At 45.5% G+C, this 23903-nt stretch overlaps 1 protein-coding gene across 4 annotated transcripts in view; it reads left to right on the forward strand.

Annotated features, from left to right (window-relative positions):
• Positions 1-23903, forward strand: part of tulp4a (TUB like protein 4a) — a 408102-nt gene that overhangs the window by 278416 nt on the left and 105783 nt on the right. For 3 of the 4 annotated variants that reach the window (XM_078556828.1, XM_078556825.1, XM_078556827.1), the window contains one exon: positions 18735-18969. In XM_078556828.1, the coding sequence (XP_078412954.1) occupies positions 18735-18969 (235 nt within the window). The remainder of the gene's footprint in view (positions 1-18734; positions 18970-23903) is intronic. The other variant, XM_078556826.1, reaches the window with a different exon arrangement.

The raw sequence follows: 23903 nt of genomic DNA on the forward strand, positions 1-23903 counted from the left end.
GATCAGGTCTACGTGGGGCATCAGGACTTCAACATCAAATGGCTCGGGGCAGGGGGGGTGTGCTGGTGGAGCAGGACAGGCATGTCAACAACTATAATGTTGGGATCAAGGATTAGAGGTTGGGGAAGGGGACTGATTTGAGGGAGTGAAACCTGCACATGATGCTCTTTCAGCACGATGGGAGGGACTTCAATGGTCACAGGAGGACTGGAAGCTGGACTCATCATAAAAGCTCAGCACCACCATTTTTCAAGCTGATCCAGTGGCACAATTGAAAAACAAGCTTTGAAAATAATTGTTAGGGGAGGGCTGTAAGGGCTTGTGAGAGGAGTTGACTACTGCACTTGTGGGCCGATTGAAGGGATACCCTACTAATGTCTGCCTTTCCAAATGGAGAGGAAGGCACAGCTGAGAAATGTTAGGAACAGTCAAATGCCAATTTAGGGTGCCTTGACTCATGTTCTGCATTCTTGCGTGAGACTATTCCTGAATGGGGCCATTTTTGGTTTGGCTTCCAAAAACCCTTTGTCCTTCTCGTAGGAAATCTCGAGTGTCAGAGGATTCAACTGAAAGGGGAGAAGGGGCCAAAGGCATATGCCTAATGACCCAAAGACCACTAAACCCTGCAACTGGCTGAAGCCCCCCCCCACCCCCCACCAAATACTTTCATTACATTACAGCAATTTGGGGCTACTCTGTAATCCAAAGGATTCAGTCTGACAGTGCCCTGACTGAGACATCTGTCGCCTGGCAGAACTCAGTCAGATCCAAGCCTCTGTGTGAAATCCCTGTCATGCCTGTGGCCTTTGGGGGGAGTGGTGGGGGATGCCCTACCAGTGATCCATAAGGCAGTACTTGCACTCCAAGGGACTGCGTGGGGATGTAATGGCTGGAATGCAAGCAACCCATGGGCTTCACAATGACTGCCTATTTCACAAGTGAAAGGTGACTGTTGCAGGCTTTTGTTCATTCATGTTTCTGTTCAGTGTTTTCGTAGAGTCGAGCAGGAGTCCATCATGGATAGAGCAGTTCATCCTGACAATCAGGCAACTAAGAAGGAGGTGAAGAAGGGCCCACAAAGTCACTGCCAGGCTGGCCAAAGGAAAAAGCCTCAACCTAATGAACAAGCACCAGCAGGGCCCCTTCAAGACCCTGAAACAGAGGCTGACAGACCCATTGAGCTGAGACATTTGGCACAACCAAGAGCATACAGAAGACACTTCTCATGCCTCCAGCTGAGCGAGAGAGAGTGCCATAGATGCCTGCGCATGTGAAGGGTTGTGGTGGCTCACATCTGCCACATTCTTTGGGAGGAGTTCATGGTGCAGGAATTGGGAGGTCACCTATTGCCAGTGGCTCTCAAAGTGACCACTGCTCTGAACTTCCTCTTGAGTGGCTCGTCCTGGGGTTCCAGTGGGGACCTCTGCGGGATTTCTCAAGCATCTGCTCACAAATGCATTCAAGAGGTTACTGACACCCTATTTAACAAGTGCACAATTGCGTCCCGTTCTCCCTAGATGAAGCCAGCCAGTCCGCCAGAGCAGTGGGATTTGCAGCAATCTTTGGATTCCCCTAAGTGCAAGGTGCCATTAATTGCACACACGTGACTTTAAGAGCTCCCTGGTAGCAGCCTCTCAAATTCGTCAACCAGAAAGGCTACCACTCTCAAATGTGCAGCTGGTTTGCAACCACCAGAAGCAGATTATGCAGGTATGTGCGAGATAGCCATGAAGCTCTTTAGTACATCTTAAGTAACTTGCAGGTGCCACTTTGAGGGTCCTCAACACCTTGGTTGGCTCCTTGGTGACAGAGGCTACCCACAAAAGACATGACTGATGATGCCTGTTTGATGGCCAGAAAGTGCATCGGAGGAGAGGTACAACGCTGCTCATTCTGTAACATGCTCATTGATTGAGCAGGTGATTGGCATTTTGAAGATGCGTTTTTGATGTCTGGACAGGTCAGGCACTGCTCTCCAGTACTCTTCCTAGAGGGTTTCCTGCATCATCGTGGCTTGCTGCGCTCTACACAACCTTGCGCTCCAAAGTAAAGGATGACTTGGCAGAATGAGAGCTGGAGGAGCTGCATGTCTCCTCTGATGATGAGAATGCCGAGAGGGCTGAGCTCAATGAGGGTGAAGAACCGGAGGCTCCAGAGGAAGAAACCATACCATGGGCCAGACGAGGCAGGTGTGCATGTGACATGCTTATAACCGCCAAGTTCCAGGGGGGTGATTACCAGCTCATACGAGCCTCTTTCACCAGTGCCCTCCATCCTAGGTCTACCTTAACAAATTTGTTGCAATCCTCATCATCTCAAGGCAGTTTATCAATCTCTGAATGAGTAGTTGAGATGTCCTCATCCTTGGAAGGCAAGACAGCCTCTGGAGCATGTGGCCTTTCTGTTATGGGATAATAACTGCAACAGCGTGTTTGGTGAGCAGAGATGGTGTGGCCTCTTCAAGCTTCTCACCAAGATTCTACTGCCTATGGCAGCCTTCAGGAGGCAGGAGCAGAACTGTAATCATCAGTGCACTTGTGGCAGTATACCAGCAGTGTAGCAAGGCACCTCAAGGAGGACAATCATCACTCAGTGGGTCTCGTGTCTGAGGTCTAATCTGAATCTGCACTACAACATCTCTGCAGATGCAATCGTTCATGGAAGACAAGCGTCCAGGCCTTATCTTGAGTCCCCAGCATGAGATCTATCTTCAAGACTCAAGTCATCTATAACTTTCAGTAATGAATGCAAGCCTGTACTTCAGCTCACCTTTCAGTGGAGCATGAACATTTCAGCAGCAGCATAGTCTGATCTCTGTCAAGCACTCATGACCATGCCTCCGTTTGGAGTCTCCCAAGTTCCATACAGCCTAGCCTTAGCATCTGTAGGGCTGAAGAAGCTGACACTCCGTCTAGGCATTAAATACTCTGATCCTTGATAAAGAGCACAAATGAGATGTATTGGAGCTTCGCTGTGATCCCATTTGAGGCCTCCACTTTTTCATTCCAACAGTCTGACACATGCACACGGAAGCCAGGCCCGCCAGGCATTGTAACTAACACACAACCATGTTGACTGACCATCTGAGAGCTGACACAGGTTTAATGCCAAGAGATGTTAACCAGACTTTGTGGCCCAGCACAGCATCCTCCCATGTCAAAGTGCAGCATCTGGGGCCTTTACACATACCTACCTCGCATTGTTTTAACCATCTAGCAGAAATTGCAAGGCTCAACGTGTGTCAGCAAGGTCCATAGCTCTGCATCATGGAGGTGGGAAGATGGGGTCTCATATTGGGGTGATGTTTAGATGTACACGTGGACATGAGATAACACTGCAGGCCGCAAGAGGTGCATAAGAGCCCTGAGTTTTAGTGCATGTGTAAATGTAAAGCACACTGAAGGCTGATGGAAATTACATGGAGGCCAATGAAAGATTCACTCCAATGCGCCTCAACATTCAATTCTCTAAGATTCACATTGAGCACTCTTCATTGTAGAAGCATCAGGAGACTAAAGCAGTCTCCCAGGTTCTAAACTCATGAGGCAACTTTATATTAACCTCTGAAGCAGTTGGCAAAGATGCCTTGCCCAACCACCAAGTTCTTAGAGCCAGAGGCTGTACTCATGTTGATACTGCACAGAGAATGTTCAGTCACTGTGATGAGATGGTCCGAGACATCATAGACCTGAAGCAGATGATTAAAAGTCTGGAAGGGGTGGGTGAGGGGTGCTAGGTGGCAGCTGTGACACTTGACTGACCACGGAGCACATCATCAGATAGAAGAGGCATACAGTAGATGAAAAGTTGAATGAAAGAAAACCTATTAACATTTGTGCAAAGCATATATAGATATACACCTTGTGTGCTACCTTGGTGCTCCTAGCATTTCTTAATTTTTCTTATCCTACCTACGTCTTGACGCATTCCCAACATCCACAGCAGAGATGGGGGAAGCCTGCTGATTGCTACGCCCTGTTGTCCATGATGACCTTGGCGGGTCCTCTGGAGGACTAAGGCCTGGAGGCTTCAGCCTGCTTTGGGTCTCCTGCTGTGGGGCAGGTCCACCCTCCTCAGCATGTGGAGCTGGAGGTGATGAGGTCACAGGCAGAGAGGATTAGGAGTTGCTGGACACTGTTGGAGTCACCTGGGTGGATGGCCCCAGGGCATGCAGCTGATTCTTCTCCTCCATATGGGTGCCCGAGGGCACCAGCCTGACTCCTTGAAGAGAAGGGACACCTGGAGTAGGGTTGAGCTCCTCCCCCTCTTGCCTAGCAACTGATGGACCCCACCTATGCCTAGAGCAATGACGTGCAAGGTCCTCACCTGAGGCAGTATGGGAGCTAGAGCTGGCTGTCGGTGACTGTTAAATAGACAAGAGATGATCAGTGTTCGGCTGCATAGTTACCAACATTACAAAGCACTCACAATTTCGTCAGGTGTCCGAGGAGCTGCTAATGGGTCCTCACTGGCTTGGGAAACGCCAATCTCACCCGTGGTGCAGGCACAGTCCAGGTCCTCGCTGGCCAGCTCTGCTGCCCGCTCTTCATATATAGTGAGAGGTCTGAACTCAGGCATCCCTCCCAGTCTGGATCTCTCCCTCTTGTTTTGGGCGATTTTGTCCTGCATCCTGTGAGCATTACAGATGCCAACTCAAATGAGAAGAATGCCTGCCTTCTGTGGATGTTGAGTAGACCTGTGTAAGAGCTGAGGATGCAAGCTGCACAGGATGTGAGAAGAGATGAATGTCAAAGTGTGTGTGACAGAGTCATTGGTGATGTGTCTTGAATGCCTAAGAGTGAGGAGAAGGTTAACTTACCCTGGTGGGATTATTCATCCTCTTCCTGCACTGGATGGCGGTCCTCTTCTGCACAGCATTGGTGCTGACCACCCTGGCAACCTGCTGCCAAGCTAGTGTGGAAGTTGATGGTCCTCCATCTCCCAGGGGAAAAGTATATCCCAGTGTTCCCCACTGCGTCAAGTAGTGCCCCCAGTGCATTGTCACTGAACTTGGGTGCAGTTAGATTCTTTCTTTTCGGGGCCACCACTCATCATGGCCACTTCTGGGTTGCAGAGAATGAATGTGTATGCGGGTGTGGTTTAAATATGATGCCTGGAAAAATGAGCCGATGTAGTAATAGCGTGAAGGAGAAATCCCAGCCCGCCCCGCCACGGTTTTTGACGTGCTTCACGTTCATACATAAAAAATGGAGTGAAAAGTAGATGATCTGTCACAGAAACCCGCCACTCCAGCTGGTCTTTTGTGCCCGCCACCACACTTGTCTAAATGGAAACTTCCATGAAGTGACTTGGAGTCGAGTCACATTTTTTTAACTTCTGATTTGATTTGACTTGGGGAGGGAAAAATGACTTATTGACATTCCTAAGTTAAAAAAAGATATCTTTTAAAAATCCCGCCGCAATACAGTTGATCGACGTTTCAGTGCAATGCATGGTATATGTAATCCAGCATAGGTTTTGTTCTCCTTTTGCCTGACCCCGCCCATTGCCACCGTTGATTGGCTGCTTTGGAGATGGTGCTGACAGATCCAAAGCAGTGATTGACCAAGCAGTTTGTCAGTCAGGGATAATCTATTCGCCAGATTCCCCATTTCCTCTTTTCTCACTGACCTCATGTGAGGAGAGGTCTGTTTGTTGGAAACATCCGGAGGCGAAGGATGCAATTCGAACTGGTGAGTTAAATAAAGGCTTTCGGCCTGGTTCCCACAGGCACATGGTGTCCACCCTGAACTGTGAAGGGAAGAGTTTTCCGTGTTGTTCCCAGCCCTTCTGTGGCTGCTCCCAATCCGAGCTTTTCTTGAAGAGACACTATAAAACAAAGGGTACAATTCCAAAGGGGTGCAAGAGCACAGGGACCTGGGTGTATGTGCATAAATCATTGAAGTTGGCAGGACAGGTTGAGAGAGCAGTTGATAAAGCATACAACATCCTAGGCTTTACTAATAGAGGCATAGAGTACAATAGCAAGGAAGTTTAACTCCTATAGAATACTGGTTTGGCTGCAACTGGAATATTACATCTAGTCTGGGTGCCACACTTTAGGAAGGATGTGATAGCTTCTTTTCTTGGAGAAGTGCAAGTTGAGAGGCGATTTGATAGAGGTATTCAAAATCACTGTATCTCTTGGCATTGCACTGGAACAGGAAGTCAGTGCCGCTGTCAACATCACTATGCACCTTGAACAGGAAGTTAGTACTCCTGTAGGCGCATGCGCGGTGCCTCTGATGAAATTGTTGCACACCCATTGAATGCTAACCACTTACTTGTTCCCTGTCCTGCTCGCTGCTTCTTCACTCGCCGCCTTCTCACAGCTTCATTTGCCGCCCCCTCACAGCTTTGCTTGCACCCCCTCACTGACCAGCTTGCTACTTTGCTCGTTGTCCCACTTGCCATCCTCTTGCTGCTTTGCTCATCGCCATGCTGGTCACTCTGCTTGCTGCCCTACTCGCTGCCTCGCTGGCTGTTTTGCTCACCACTTTGCTCTCTGCCCCCCTTACTGCCACCTCGCCGCTTTGCTCGCTGCACCAATCGTCACCTCACTTGCCGCCCCCTAGCTGCTCTGCTCACCACCCCCTCACTGACCAGCTGACCGCATCATTCATTGCGTGTCAATCATCCAGACCCTTTAAAATATCAATGCAGAAACTGCAAGCACTTGAAATCTCTTTATATAGTGTAAATAAACATTGTGATATTGACAGAAGATATCAGAGCCAGAGCCGTCAATCAAGCAATGTTTTCCCTAGGGCACAGGTGTTTCAACGCCAAGCTGAATGACTTTTTAAAAGAACTTTTAAACACACCTTACTGCCACAATAGGATTCATTTTTTTCTATACTGTATTGGAGTGCAGCATTGGGCTGCATTGTAGTGCTTCAGTTGGAGTTTGGTGAGAGAGGGACTTTTAGAGTGAATTTCTATCTAAAGTCTAATCTTTAATTTAGCAACTAACTAAAAGTTGATCTTTGGGTTGGGAGAAGGTGAGTTTTAGTCCAGCTTTAAAACAGGGGTTATACAGGCTCTGCTTGCAGCTACCGCTAGTTAATTAGTTAACTGGCTTAAACAAGTTTTCAGAAGCTAGATTCAGACAGCATAAAAGCAAGCCACTACAGTGCCGCGTTTGTCTGCACTGGACTGCTGCTTTGGGCTGCATTAGAGCGCTGCAATTGGAGTTTGGTGAGAGACAGAGTTCGCCGAAGAGGGAAGGAGGGATCCTTTCATTTCCTACGTTTCTTCAGTAAGAAGAGTGGTGGCTTTGGTAAGTTGGACTTGGTAAATATTTCTTCTGTCCTTAATATCCTCTAAACTAGAGGATGTAAAAATATAGATGAGTAATTTAAAGGTAAGTCTTGGCAGGGCAGCTCGGCGAAGTGGAACGCTCCTCCGGTGCGATGTAGGAAGTCAGGGACGCTTCCAATGTCCAGGAAGTGCACCATGTGTGCAGGAAGTGTCTCCAGCTGCAGCTACTCAAAATCTGCGTTTCAGAGCTGGAGCTGCAGCTGGAGTCACTGTGAAGCATCCACAAGGATGAGATCTTCGTGAATAGCATGTACAGTGAGGTAGTCACACCATAGGTAAAGAGTGCACAGGCAGAAAGGGAATGGGTGATCACCAGGGTTTTAGTCCCCTGGGTCCATCTCCCTCTCCAACAGATTTTCTGTTTTGAATACTGTTGGGGGAGATGGTTTCCCAGGGGAGATGGTTTCCCAGGGGAATGCAGCAAGTGCCAAGTCCGTGGCACCACAAGTGGCTCAGCTGGACAAAGGCGGGGGACAAAAGAGTAGGAGATCGATAGTGATAAGGGGTTCTATTGTAAGGGGAACAGATAGACATTCCTGCAGCCGCAGATGTGACACCAGGATGGTATGTTGCCTCCCTGGTGCCAGGGTCAAGGATGTCACTGAACTGAAGGAGGGTGAACAGCCAGAGGTCATGGTTCATATTGGTACCAACAGCATAGGTATAAAGAGGGATGAGGTCCTGAAAGCAGAATATAGAGTGCTAGGAAATAAATTAAAAAGTAGAATCTCAAAGGTATAATCTCAGGTGCCACATGCTACTGAGATCAGGAATAGGAGAACAGACCAGATGAATGCGTGGTTGGAGATGTGGTGTAGGAGGGATGGATTTAGGTTCCTAAGGCATTGGGACCAATTCTGGGGAAGATGGAACCTGTACAAGCTGGACAGTTTGCACCGCACCAGTACCGAAATGAATATCCTCACAGAGGCATTTGCTAATGCTGTGGGGGAGGGTTTAAACTAGAATGACAGGGTGATGGGAATCTGAGCAGAGAGAGAAAAAGAGAGGGAGTGAAAGACAGAAAAGTAGAAACCAAAAGTGGAAGGCAGAGGAAACAAAGCAGCAAATAGGGTCAAAAAAAGTGTAAAAATGTTAAAAAGACAAATCTAAAGGCACTGTTTCTGAATGCACAGAGCATTCTCAATAAGGTAGACAAATTAAGAATGCCATAGATGTAAATGGGTATGATATAATTGCTATTATGGAGACATGGCTGCAGGGTTACCAAGGCTGGGAACTGAATATCCAAGGGCACTCAATAATTAGGACAGACAGCCAAAAAGGAAAAGGAGGTGGCATGGCGTTATTAGTTAAGGATGAAATCAATGCGACAGTGAGAGAGGATATTGGCTCAGAAAATCCAGATGTAGAATCAGCCTGGGTGGAGCTAAGAAGCAACAAGGGGCGGAAAATATTAGTAGGAGTTGTCTATAGGCCTCCAAACAGTAGTGATAAGGTAGGGTGTGGCATTAAACAGGAAATTAGAGATGCATGTAAGAAGGGTGCTACATGGGTGACTTTAATCTACATGTCAACTGGGTAAACAAAATTAGCAATAATGCTGTGGCAGATGAATTCTTAGAGTGCTGAATTACCTACTCCTGCTCCTATTTTCTATGTTTCTATACAGAGTATGTTAGGAAATAGAGATTGGTATTTTTGAGTGTTATGAATGAGTTTTAGCTTTAATGTTAAAGTTTGATTTGTATTGCTGGATTTGTGTGTTAAGAAAAGGTCAAATTGAGTTTTAGTTTTACTTTAAAAAGGTGCCTGCATTTCTAATGAGGTTTTTTACAACTGTTGCAGTTAAGGTAAACAAACAAAGGTGGAAGAATTAGGATGTTGCCTAGCAACAGGGGTCCAGAGAGGCAGGTCCCTCCCACAGACACCCACACAAGAAGAGAAATAGCAGTTTTAAGTTCAATTTGAAGCCAAGACCCCAGAGAGACTGGGCAGTGGGAGCTGCAGATTTCCCATAAGGTCCCAAAGCCAAAGGAGTGAGATGGAAACAAGGGTAAGTCCCAAGCAGACCTTCTAGTCAAAGGATGAACAGCAACTGGAAAAGGTTCCTGTTAATGAAGTTAAGTGAGAGGCAGAGAGAAAGGCTCCAAGCTTCAGATTTAAAGAAACAAAAGCTGCAGAAAGCCGATTTAAAGCAAGAACAGCTTGCAAGAGGCAAGAAGGCCCAAAGAGACAACTCAATGTCTGTAGTTGTTTGCTATGGGCATGTGAAGCAGTGGTACTGTTGACGGCTGAGTCTGTGAGAAAGTGCATGGAAAACAGCTTGAATGCATGTTGTGACCCGGGGAGAGGAACATTGGAAGGAGAGTTTAAAACCCTGGAGGTGAACCCTGGCGGAAGGCATCTTCAAGAGAGCGTCGGTTTGGGAGAAGATTCAAAGGCAACGTCTTGGAGAGTGGAGATTGGAAACCCATGTGTGAAAGACGGAGTTCAGTGAGACTGGTTGGCTCATAGTGTGACAAGACTAGGGGGAGTTGAGGGGGGAATCCATAGCACCTGGTTGAGGTGACATCTGTCACTTGGTTTCAGAGTATGGCATGTCTGACCATAGGTGTACATAGACTGTATACTTACTGTGAGCATTAAAGTATAAGATAGTGTTTGTAACTTGTGTTATCCTTTCAAATCTGTATATACCTGTAAAGGTATAGTTGTGGGTGAAGGAGTGTTTTAATGTAGTTCATCTTTTGTTTAATTAATGTTTTATTCTTTTGTTAGAAGTTCATCAGCTGACGTTCAGTAGCTACTCTCCAAATATCTAAACAAACAAATAAAAGTTAAGATCAAACAAGCTGGGTTCCACTCTGGGATCAGGCTTGTCCAGGGCTAACCTCAGCTGGGATCGTAACAAGTTTATCGTGGGTGCATACAAAATTCTTACAGGTCTTGATAGGGTAGATGTAAGAAGGATGTATCCCCTCACTGGGTGAGGGAACAGTTTCAGAATAAGAGGTAGCCTATTTAGAACTGAGGTGAGAAGGAATTTATTCATTCAGAGGGTGATGAGTCTTAGGAATTCTCTACCCCAGAAGGCCGTGGAGGCTCAGTCATTGTGTATGTTCAAGACAGAGATCGATAGATTTCTAGATATTAAAGATATCAAGGAATATGGGGATGGCGCAGGAAAATGGCTTTGAGGCAGAAGATCAGCCATGATCTAGTTGAATGTAGGAGCAGGTTCGAGGTTCTGGATGGCCTGCTGCTGCTCCTATTTCCTGTGTTCTTATGAATGGACATGGAATTGCCATAGCTTGGCATGGGGGCTATGAGGGGCCATGAGTGGTGGATGGAGGGGCATAGCTAGGCATGGAGGGTATGAGAGGGTATGGGGGGTGGGTGGATGGAGGGGCACAATGTGGCATGGAGGAAATGAGGGGCCATGGTGGGGGGTACAGAGCTTGGCATGGAAGATTTGAGGGGCTGAGGGGGTTGGTTCATAATGCCTCTAAGATGCGATAAACCATGACTCTTTGAAAAGCTGATCTGACTTGATGAAAATTGTGGAGGACTGGGCCATGCCACGTCAGGAGTGCAGGGTGGGCTCTTGACTTGAACCAGCCTGCACCCTTAAATGGTACTACTGAAAATCGAAAACCTGAGGAATGATGACGGGAATCCTGAAATCGGGTCCTGGCCATCATTTTAATCCCTCCACAGAGCCTCCTTGACTCCACTGAAGTCCAGTCCCATGTCTGTGGTTGAATGACCGGCTCTGAACCCACTTTGGCTTCTGTACAGACATCATTAGCAGGTTTTTGTAGGGGATTGAGCACTATCTGGGCAAAGATCTTTCCAGCAACACACAACAGTCGAGTTTGTTGCTGCAATCTGACTTGTCATCTTTGTACTTGTATATGGTTAAGATTTGGGCATCTCTGATTTTCGGATTATATGTGTTCAGTTTTTATTTACTGCATTTGTAAGGCTAATTATAATGACATATCTTGTGGCTGTAGGCTGTCTATGTTCAAACTGGATCTAAGTGAATAATGCTTTTGGAACTGGAATTTGCATTTTGATCCATTGCACCCTGATTCAAGTATTTGAAGGCTGATTTGAATGTTTTCCCAAATATTTGGACCATTTTTACGTTAAATCTGGCAAAATTTACAATAAATTAAGATAACGATGCTATGTTTGAAGCAGATGAAACAGAAAGGGCATGAGCACACAAAATGGTGTCTGTTGTCTAAGTCCCAATTGGTTTGCTCTTATATGAGCCACATATCAATTTGATTGTAGCACGATGAAAGAAGCCTATATCACAGTGCTGGTTAAGTTGGTATTTTTTGTGTTATGTACCACATGTCAAATGATGTGCAGAATAAGTCAGATCTGGTACCCAGTCACTAATCTAGATGATGCAAAAATAGCCTTAGAAATCTCACTTCAAATGAGAACAAGTAGTTAAAGAGAGTATTCTCCTCTGCTCCCTACCAGAAGTGAATATAGGGGAAATTGGAATGATTACTAAGCTGTCCTTTCACCACCAGAACCTGGTTTTGAATGCAGCTTAGCTTGATAAGGTGAAAGAAAGAATTTAATCTTAATATCTCTTTTCCGTATGAAATGCATTTTGGCAATCTTAACTGACTTCCTGGTGGGCATGGAGTCACATTGAAATCTGTCAACAATTTAGTAAAATTAATGTCATTCTGAAATCCTTCAATTGCTGTAATCATTGTCATCACTCCCTCAAAATAAGTATGATGTTTGCCGGGCTTCATGATTTGAAATAGTAAGACATGTTGAAAAATTCAGTTAGATCAGTCTACTGTTTTTCTTGTATAATTCACTGAAATAAGAACTGAATATCTTTTGAAACTTGCATGTTTGTTAACTACTAAAAATAATTTTTAGAGAATGTTCTTCAGGTGCTTAGGTCTGGTTAAGTATATTATTGAAATACTCTCCTAGAGGAGAGTGCGAGAGGAGGACCCTGGGATAAGCAGTCAGCAGCACCTAGAGGATCTAGTCTATCTAGAGGATTTAGAACCTAGTCTATACTTGAGTAGGAGTAAGGGTAAAATAAAAGCAAGGGTCCATATTCTATTTAGCTAAGAAATGTCTGGGGAGCTCAGTCCTGTGATTTGCACATCCTGCGCTATATGGAAAACCCTAGATGCACCTGGCAGTCTGGATGACCATGTGTGCAGGAGGTGCCTCCGACTGGAACAACTTGCGCTCCGGGTTTTGGAGCTTGAGCGGCAGCTGGGGGCACTACATGCATTTACGAGGCTGAGAGGTTCGTGGATAGCACGTTTCAGGATGTGGTCATCCCAGCTTAAGGAAGTGCAAGCAGATAGGCAATGCGTGCCCGCCAGATAGAAGAAGGGAACCAGGCAGGTAGTGAGGGAATCCCCCGAGTGCATCTCGCTCGCAAACTGCTTTTCGGCCTTGGAAAACGGTGAGAGTGGCGGTTCCTCTGCGCAGGCCAACCAGAGCAAAGACCATGGCATTGTGGGTGGTCCAGCTGCTCAGGGCAGGAGAAAGATGTGTGGAAGGGCAATAATGGTCGGTGATTCAGTAGTGATGGGAGAAGACAGTCGCTTCTGCGGCCGTCGACGTGACTCTAGGATGGTATGTTGCCTCCTGGGTGCCAGGGTCAAGGCTGTTATGGAACGGCTGCAGGACTTTCCGAAGGGGGAGGGTGAACAGCCAGAGGTTGTGGTCCATTTTGGGACAATGACAGAGGAAGGAAGAGAAATTAGTCCTGCAAGCAGACTTTAGAGAGTTAGGTAGGAAATTGAAAAGCAGGACTTAAAAGGTAGTAAACTTCGGATAATTCCTGGTGCCACGCAGCAAGTAGTGAGTACCAGAACAGAAGGATAGAGCAGATGAATGCATGGCTGGAGAGATGGTGCAGGAGGGAGAGCTTTAGATTCCTGGGGCATTGGGACATTTCTGGGGGAGGTGGGACCTGTATACATTGGACGGGTTACATCTGAACAGGAATGGGACCAACATCCTCGCGTGGAGGTTTGCCAGTGCTGTTGGGGTGGATTTAAACTAAATTAGCAGGAGGATGGGATCCTGAAAAGTAGTTCAGAGGGGAGAGAAGCTGAGATGGAATTAGATGTTAAAAAGCTAGTGAATCTGGAAGGCAGAGGAAACATAGGCTAGATAAGAAAGAAGTGAGTTTAGCAAGGCTAAATGGAATATATTTTAATGCAAGGAGGCTGAGGAATAAGATAGACAAACCTGAGGGCACAGATAGGCATGTGGGAGTATGATGATATAGCTATGACTGAGACTTGGCCAAAAGAAGGGCAGGATTGACAGTTCAATATTCCTGGTTATAGGGTATTCAGACGAGATAAAGAGGGGGGTTGCAATATTGATCAAGGAATCAATTATAGCAGTGAGGAGGGAATATATAGAAACATAGAAAATAGGAGCAGGGGTAGGCCATTCGGCCCTTCGAGCCTGCTCCACCATTCATTATGATCATGGCTGATCATCCAACTGAATAGCCTGCTCCCGCTTTCTCCCCATATCCTTTGATCCCTTTCGTCCCAAGAGCTATATCTAACTCCTTGAAAACATACAATGTTTTTGCCTCAACTACTTTCTGTGGTAGCAAATTCCACAGGCTCACCACTCTCTGGATGAAGAAATTTCTCCTCATCTCAGTCCTAAATGGTCTACCCCATATCCTCAGACTGTGACCCCTGGTTCTGGACTCCCCCACCATCGGGAACATCCTTCCTGCATCTACCCTGTCTAGTCCTGTTAGAATTTTAAAGGTTTCTATGAGATCTCCCCTCATTCTTCTGAACTCCAGCGAATATAATCCTAACCGACTCAATCTCTCCTCATATGTCAGTCCCGCCATCCCAGGAATCAGTATGGTAAACCTTTGCTGCACTCCCTCTATAGCAAGAACATCCTTCCTCAGATAAGGAGACCAAAACTGCACACAATATTCCAGGTGTGGTCTCACCAAGGCCCTGTATAATTGCAGCAAGACATCCCTGCTCCTGTACTCGAATTCTCTCGCTATGAAGGCCAACATACCATTCCATTCTCTCAGTTCCTTCGCCTCCGTCGCATCTGTTCTGATGACACTACCTTCAAAAACAGCTCCTCTGACATGTCCTCCTCCTTCCTTAACCGAGGTTTTCCATCCACGGTCGTTGACAGGGCCCTCAACTGTGTCCGGCCCATATCCCGCGCATCCTCCCTCACGCCTTCTCCTCCTTCCCAGAAACATGATAGGGTCCCCCTTGTCCTCACTTATCACCCCACCAGCCTCCGCATTCAAAGGATCATCCTCCGCCATTTCCGCCAACTCCAGCATGATGCCACCACCAAACACATCTTCCCTTCACCCCCCCTGACGGCATTCCGTAGGGATCGTTCCCTCCGGGACACCCTGGTCCACTCCTCCATCATCATCATCCCCTACTCCTCAACCCCCACTTATGGCACCTCCCCATGCCCACGCAGAAGATGCAACACCTGCCCCTTCACTTCCTCTCTCCTCACCGTCCAAGGGCCCAAACACTCCTTTCAAGTGAAGCAGCATTTCACTTGCATTTCCCCTAACTTAGTCTTCTGCATTCGTTGCTCCCAGTGCGGTCTCCTCTACATTGGAGAGACCAAACGCAAACTGGGCGACCGTTTTGCGGAACACCTGCGGTCTGTCCGCAAGAAAGACCCAAACCTCCCTGTCGCTTGCCATTTTAACACTCCACCCTGTTCTCTTGCCCACATGTCTGTCCTTGGCTTGCTGCATTGTTCCAGTGAAGCCCAACGCAAACTGGAGAAACAGCACCTCATCTTCCGACTAGGCACTTTACAGCCTTCCGGGCTGAATATTGAATTCAACAACTTTAGATCTTAAACTCCCCCTCCCCCCCATCCCCACCCCCACCCCGTTTCTCCCCCCCACCCCCTTTTTTTTTCAATAATTTATATAGATTCTTCTTTTCCCACCTATTTCCATTATTTTTAAATCTAAAACTAAAACCTTGTTAGTCTGTCCACCCCACCCCCACTAGAGCTGTACTTTGAATATCCTGTCTTCCATTCTTAATTAGCACTTTTCTTAGACAAATATCACCACCTTCAACACCTCTTTGACCCTTTTGTCTGTGATATCTTTTGATTATCTGCTCCTATCACTGCTTATCTCCACAATCACCACACCCTCAACGTCTCTCTTCACCCCCCCCCCCCCCCCCCACAAACCTTAAATCAGTTTATATTTCTCCCTTCTCCTAACTATGCTTCAGTTCTGCCGAAGGGCCATGAAGGCTCGAAACGTCAACTCTTTTCTTCTCCGCCGATGCTGCCAGACCTGCTGAGTTTTTCCAGGTAATTCTGTTTTTGTTTTGGATTTCCAGCATCCGCAGTAGCTTTTAGCTTTTTGTTTTTACCATTTGCCTTCTTTACCATCTGCTGCACCTGCATGCTTACCTTCAGCGACTGGTGTACGAGGACACCCAGGTCTCGTTGCACATTCCCCTCTCTCAATTTATAGCCATTCAGATTATAATCTGCCTTCCTGTTTTAGCTACCAAAGTGGATAACCTCACATTTATCCACATTATACTGCATCTGCCTATCTTGGAAGGATCATCAAATGAAGCCCTATGGTTAGAGTAAAAAACACAAAAGGTGCAAACACATTGTTTGGTATGTACTAAAGGCCCCAAACAGTCAGGGAGAGATAGAGGATCAAATATGTAATCAAATTTCAGAGAAGTGTAAGAATAATAGGGCAATAATAGTAGGGGATTTTAACTACCCAGATGTTAACTGGGATAGTTTTAGTGTGCAAGGGAGGGAGCAAAATTCTTAAGTTACATCCAGGAGAATTTTTTTTAGCCAGTACGTAGAAAGCCCAACAAGGGAGGGGCCAGTTCTGGACCTAATATTTAGAAATGAGCCCAGGCAGGTGGAAGGCATATCAGTAGGGGAGTATTTTGGAGATAACTCAGTAGGATTTAGGATAGTTATGGAAAAGGATAAGGTTGGGCCAGGAATAAAAGTTCTAAACTGGGGAAAGGCTAATTTTACTACGATTTGGCTCAAGTGGACTGGGAGCAGCTACTTGCAGATAAAACTGTGTCAGAGCAGTGGGAGGCATTCAAGAGGGAAATAGCGAGAGTACAGGGCAAATATGTTCCCATAAAGACAAAGGGGGGGACCAAGTCTGGAGAACCCTGGATGTCAAGGGACATAAAGGTTAGGATTAAGTAAAAAAGAGAAGCTTATGGCAGATACCGAGGGCTCAGTATGGCAGAGTCCCTAGAGGAGTATAAAAAGTGCAGGGGGAACTTAAAAAGGAAATTAGGAAAGCTAAGAGAGTGCATGAGAAAGCATTGGTGGGTAGAATAAAGGGAAACCCAAAGGTGCTTTATAAATATATAAAGAGCAAGAGAATAACTCGGGAAAGAGTAGGGCCAATCAGAGACGATAGAGCTAATATGTGTGTGGACCCAGAAGACGTGGGTACAGTCCTCAAAGAATACTTTACATCAGTCTTCACAATGGAAAAGAACGATGCAGATATAGACATCAGGGTGGAGGACTGTGAAATATTAGAGGAAATTAACATAGAGAGAGAGGAGGTACTTGTGGGTTTAGTGGCCTTAAAAGTGGATAAATTCACAGGCCTGTATGAGATGTATCCAAGGCTGTTGAGGGAGGCAAGGAAAGAGATATCAGGAGCCCTACCAGTAATTTTCAAATCCTCTCCGGCCAGAGGACCGGAGGACCGCTAACGTTGTCCCATTGTTAAAAAAGTGAGGAAGGGATAGACCAGGAAATTACAGGCCAGTCAATCTAACCTCGTCACTAGAGTTACTGGAAAGAATTCTGAGGGACAGAATATATCTGCACTTGAGGAGACATGGATTAATCAGGGATAGTCAGCATGGATTTGTTAAGGGAAGGTCACATTTGACAAATTTGATTGAGTTTTTTGAGGAGGTAACCAGGAGTATTGATGAGGGTGATGCATTTGTTGTGGTCTACATGAACTTTAGCGAGACTTTTGATAAGGTCCCTCATGCAGACTGGTCAAGAAACTAAGCCCATGGGATCCATGGCAAAGTGGCACGTTGGATCCAAGATTGGCTGAGAGACAGGAAGCATAGGGTGATGGTAGAGGGATGTTTCTGTGACTGGAAGTCTGTTTCCAGTGGGGTTCCACAGGGCTCAGTGCTGGGGCCCTTGCTGTTTATGGTGTACATAAATGATTTGAACTTAAATGTAGGGGTATGGTCAAGAAGTTTGCGGATGACACGAAAATTGTTAGGGTGGTAAATAGTGAGGAAGATGGCTTCAAACTGCAGGAGGATATCAATGGACAGGTCAATTGGGCAGAGCAGTGGCAAATGGAATTCAACCCGGAAAAGTGTGAGGTAATGTACTTGGGGAGGACTAACGAGGCAAGGGATTACACTATGAATGGTAGGACCCTGGAAAGTATTGAAGATCAAAGGGACCTTGATGTGCATATCTGTTAATCCCTGAAGGTAGCAGGGCATGTAGATAAGGTGGTTAAGGCATATGGGATACTTGCCTTTATTAGCCGAGGCATAGAATACAAGAGCAGGGAGGTTATGCTGGAATTGTATAAAATGCTGGTTAGGCCACAACTGGAGTACTGCATGCAGTTCTGGTCACTACATTATAGGAAGGATGTAATTGCATTGAAGAGGGTGCAAAGGAGTTTTAACAGGATGCTGCCTAGGTTGGAGGGTCAGAGCTATGAGGAAAGATTGGATAGGCTGGGGTTGTTTTCCTTGGAGCAATGAAGGTTGAGAGGGCACCTGATAGAGGTGTATAAGATTGTGAGGGGTATATATAGGGTGGATAGGAAGGCACTATTTCCATTCGTAGAGGGGTCAATAACCAAGGGGCATAGATTTAAGGTAAGAGGGAGCAGGCTAAGAGGGGAGTTGAGGAGAAATGTTTTCACCCAGAGGTTGATGGCAGTCTGGAACTCACTGATTGAAAGGGTGGTTGAGTCAGAAACTCTCGTAACATTTAAGAAGTACTTATATATTCACTTATCGTTGCCATAGCCTCCAGGGCTATGGGCCAAGCGCTGGAAAATGGGATTAGTGTAGTCAGATCTTTGTTGACCAGTGGAGACACGACTGGTGCAGACACAATGGGCTGAATGGCCTCCTTCTGTGCTGTAGACGTCTATGAGTCTATAAGATTGTAGGGAGGTGTGTTTTACAAATAGATACACCATGGGAACTATTGGATATTGGCATTGGGTTTCAGATGTGGAGTGACATACACCAAATAAGAAAATTCATCAGCTCTGTTTGGCTTTGTTGTATGGAAAGTTTATTTCTGTCATAGAAATATGATGTTTATTAATTAAGTTGATTATTTAAGTAATCACTGCTTGTATCTTTGTTTAGCCTCCCATTCCAGACCCAAATAATATGCGGGATTTTGTCAGTTACCCGACAGCAGGAAATGAAAGACTGCACTGCACCATGAAGCGTACAGAAGATGACCCAGAGGTAGGGGGACCATGCTACACCCTGTACCTGGAATACTTGGGTGGACTAGTGCCAATTTTAAAAGGAAGGCGAATAAGCAAGCTTCGACCAGAATTTGTCATAATGGACCCCAAAACTGATGGTAAAGCAGGTATGAATGGATTTAAAATTGTAGCATGAAAATTTAGCATGGAATAATTTATCTACAGTAGGCTTCACATGCAAAGAATTTGGGATCTTGGACTTCATAAATCAAGCTATTAAGTGCAAAAGCAGGAACCTTTGTAAAGCTCTGGTTAGACAACAACTAGAATATTGCGTCCAGTGCTGGTCACCACAGGAAGGATATGAGGAAACCTTGAGAGGTTATGAAGGAGATTTACCAGAGTGGTTCTTGGGATGAGGGATTTTAGATAAGGTTAGATTGGAGAAGTTGTTCTTCTTGGAGCAAAGGAGGTTGAGAGGAGCTCTGATATAGGGTTACAAGATTATGACAGGTTTAGGTAAGGCAAAGAAAAGCTGTTCCCTTTAGCTTATAGTACAAGAGGACACAGATTTAAGGTTATGGGTAAGAGATGTAGGGGGGATGTGAGGAAATACGTTTTTAATGGTAGTGATCTGGAACTCGCTGCCTATGTGAGTGGTGAAAGCCAATCAATGATTTCAAAAAGGAAATTAGATGGACATGTAAGGGAAATAAATGTGTGGGTTTATGGGGACAGAGCATAGGAATCAGACTGGATTAGATTGCTCTATAAAGAGCCAGCATGGACTTGATGGATTGAATGGCCTTCTGTGCCATAATGACTCTATGACTAATTATAATATGGTGCTCAGAGCAGAAATTATTTTAGTGATTAAGTTATTATAAGTTGCATGCTATAATAAACATTTATTCTTTGTTTAATGCATACACTTGGAATCCAAAATTTATAACCGGACCTGCAAACCAAAAGACTTGCATAATGAGAATGAACAATGATTCAGAAGCAGATTTCTGTTTTAATGCTCATGTGAGTTTTAAAACTGGTTGTCAACCAATTTGCAAAATATAGCTCATATAAAATTTAATTGAAGCAAGAGGGTAGCCAGGGAAAGGGTAGGCCCACTCAGGGACAGAGGTGGGAATCTGTGTGTGGAGCCAGAAGAAATGGGAGAGATACTAAATGAATACTTCTCATCAGTATTCACCAAAGAGAAGGACGTAGCGGTCGATTTGTCTAGGGAAGAGTGTGTAGATAGCCTGGATCATGTTGAGATCAAAAAAGAGGTGGTGTTAGGCGTCTTGAAGAATATTAAGGTGGATAAGTCCCCAGAGCCAGATGGGATCTACCCCAGAGTACTGAGGGAGGCAAGGGAGGAGATTGCTGGGGCCTTGACAGAAATCTTTGTATCCTTACTGGCTACGGGTGAGGTCCCAGAGGACTGGAGAATGGCCAATGTTTTTCCATTGTTTAAGAAGGGTAGCAGGGATAATCCAGGAAATTACAGGCCAGTGATAGTCAGTGGTAGGGAAATTATTGGAGAAGATTCTTTGTGACAGGATTTACTACCATTTGGAAGCAAGTGGGCGTATTAGTGAGAGGCAGCATGGTTTTGTGAAGGAGAGGTCGTGTCTCACTAACTTGATCAAGTTTTTCGAGGAAGTGACAAAGATGATCGATGATGGAAGCGCAGTGGATGTTATCTACATGGATTTCAGTAAGGCCTTTGACAAGGTCCCTCATGGCAGACTGGTACAGAAGGTAAAGTTGCACGGGATCAGAGGTGAGCTGACAGGATGGATACAGAATTGGCTTGGTCATAGAAGACAGTGGAAGGGTGCTTTTCTGAATGGAGAGCTGTGACTAGTGGAGTTCCGCAGGGATCAGTGCTGGGACCTTTGCTGTTTGTAGTATACATAAATGATTTGGAAGAAAATGTAACTGGGATAATTAGTAAGTTTGCAGACGACACTAAGGTTGGAGGAGTTGCAGATAGTGAAGAGGATTGTTAAAGGATACAACGGGATATAGATCGGTTGGAGACTTGGGCGGAGAAATGGCAGATGGAGTTTAATCTGGACAAATGCGAGGTAATGCATTTTGGAAGGTCTAATACAGGCAGGAATTATACAGTAAATGGCAGGACACTTAAGTGCATCGACGGGCAGAGGGATCTGGGTGAACAGGTCCACAGGTCACAGAAAGTGGCAACGCAGGTGGATAAGGTAGTCAGGAAGGCATATGGCATGCTTGCCTTCGTTGGCAGGGGTATTGAGTATAAAAGCTGGGAAGTCATGCTGCAGCTATATAGAAACTTGGTTAGGCCACACTTGGAATATTGCGTGCAATTCTGGTCACCACATTACCAGAAGGATATGGAGGCGTTGGAAAGGGTGCAGAGGATGTTTACCAGGATGCTGCCTGGTCTGGAGGTTATTAGCTATGAGGAGAGGTTGGAGAAACTTAGATTGTTCTCACTAGAGCGATGGAGATTGAGGGGCAACTTGATAGAAGTTTACAAAATTACGAGTGGCATGGACAGAGTAGATAAACAGAAGTTTTTCCCAGGGTGGAAGAGTCAATTACTAGGGGACATAGATTTAAGGTAAGAGGAGAAAACTTTAGAGGAGATGTGCGGGGCAAGTTTTTTACGCAGAGGGTAGTGAGTGTCTGGAATTCGCTGCCAGAGGAGGTGGTGGTGGAAGCAGGTACGATAGTGGTGTTTAAGAGGCAGCTTGACAAATACATGAATAGGATGGAAATAGAGGGATACGGACCCCGGAAGTGCAAAATGTTTTAGTTGACAGGCAATATGATCGGCGCAGGCTTGGAGGGCCGAAGGGCCTGTTCCTGTGCTGTACTTTTCTTTGTTCTTTGTAACCATTGTTAACTCAAATATATGATTGTTACCAGGCAAGAGAGAAATGCTTTTGCTGCCAACCAAAAACAAGAAAGTCAGACAGGACAAACCAACCAATCAAATTCCTCAATTTGTACAATGACTTCCAGCGGCCTTATTTGATCCTGAGGTTCTCCAACACTAAGTACAACTGAACAGAGATTATGTATAAATTAACCATGAAATATTCTTGCCTGTCAGGCCTCTCAAGTGTCTGGGGCTTGAATTATGCTCCATTGTTTGAACTTAGCTTCTATTCCCTATTGCAAATCTTTTTCTTAAACCCTTCTGCCCTATCTCCTTGTCACTCCAGTGAGTGCCAGGAACTCATGGACTTCTAGAGCATTAAGGTTGAGACCATCCATTCAGCTATCTCAGCGCTTGCCTCCCTTCCCCAGTCCAGTGGGCCTGGGTTCTACCTTCCCACGCCTCCAACTCACATCTTTCTGTAGTTTCTCTCCTGTCTCGTGTTATGCGCTCTCCGACTTTATCTCATCCCTGAGATTCGTCCCCTGCTCCCTCGATCTAGGCTGACATTCCACTGCTGTTCGGAGTGCTGTACTGTCTTTCGGGTGAAATGATAAACCAAAGCCCCTTCTGCCTTGTCTTTAAAAGATCCCATGATACCATTTTGAAGAAGAGCAGGAGAGTTATCCTGGTGTCCTGGTCAATATGTATCCCTCAAGCAACATTACAGAAAAAAAGGTTATCTCGATATTATCACTTTCCTGTTTGTTGGAGTTTGGTGTGTGCAGATTAGCTACTGTTTCCTACATTACAACAATGACTACACTTCAAAAGCACTTCATTGGCTATAAAGTGCTCTAGGACATCCTGTGGTCATGAAAGGTTAATGATTCTCTCTCTTCTGGTACACCTTCTCCTTCTTATTCACCCCTCTTTTCAAAAGACCAACCCTTGACCCATCAATCCTTGCAAACTACTGCCCCATCTCGAACCTCCCTTTCCACTCCAAAGCCTTTGGACGGGCTGCTGCCTCTCAAATCCAGGCCTATCTTTTCAGGAACTCTTGTTTGAATCCTCCAATCAGGTTTCCACTCTGCCTTAGCACTAAAAGGGTTCTTGTCAAAGTTATAAACAACATCCTATGTGACTGTGACCATGGTGAACTATTTCTCCTTGACTTGTCTGCAGCTTTTCATATGGTTGACCAAATCATTCTTCTCTAGCTCCTCTCCACTATCGTCCAGTTTGGGTGGGACTGCACTCACCTGCTTCTATTCTTATATAGCCAGAGAATCACCTACAATGGCATCTCTTCCCACAACCTGGCCCCCTCCTATTCTCATCTACATGCTGCTTCTTGTGGACATGATCTGAAAACAATGTAAGATTCTACATATATGGTGACAGCTCACAGCTGTATCTCAAGACCACTTCTCTTGACTCCTCCATTATCTAAATGGTTTGACTGCTTATCCAACATCCAGTACTGGGTGAATAGAAGTTTCATCCAATTAAAATATTGGGAAAACCAAAGTCATTGTCTTCAGTCCCCACCACATACAGGATGCTTATATAACTAGGAGAATTTGGTAAGTGAGGGAATTTTAAGGGTTGATCCTAGCTAGCTGGCTTCAAGACAGAAAGCAAAGAGTGAGAATAGAGATTAGTTATTTAGAATGGAAAATGGCGTTGGGACCACTTACTGTTCACAATTTACTTAACACTTTGGACTTTGTAATCAAAAACAGAGTTTCTAAATTTGTTGATGACACCAAATTAGGAGGATAGTCAATAAGAGCATAAGAAATAGGAACAGGAATAGGCCATTTGGCCCCTCAAGCCTGCTCTGCCACTCAGTAAGATCATGGATGAACTGATTGTGGTCTTAATTCCACTTTCCTGCATGGCCCCCATAACCCTTGACTTTCTTGAATATCAAAGACCTGTTTAACCCAGCCTTGAACGTGTTCAGTGACTGAGCCTCCACTGCTCTTTGGGGTAAAGAATTCCAAAGATTACTGACTCTGAGAGTAGAAATTCCTCCTAATTTCTGTTTTAAATGAGAGATCCCTTATTTTGAAACTATGCCCCTGAGTTCTAATTCCCCTATGAGGGGAAACAGCCTCTCAGCATCTACCCTGTCAAGCCCCCTCGGAGTTTTATATGTTTAAATAAGTTCACCTCTCATTCTTTCAAACAGGCCCAACCTGCTTAACCTTTCCTCATAAGACAAAC

The sequence above is a fragment of the Cetorhinus maximus genome, chromosome 14 (genome assembly GCF_964194155.1).
Source record: "Cetorhinus maximus chromosome 14, sCetMax3.hap1.1, whole genome shotgun sequence".
NCBI lineage: Eukaryota > Metazoa > Chordata > Chondrichthyes > Lamniformes > Cetorhinidae > Cetorhinus > Cetorhinus maximus.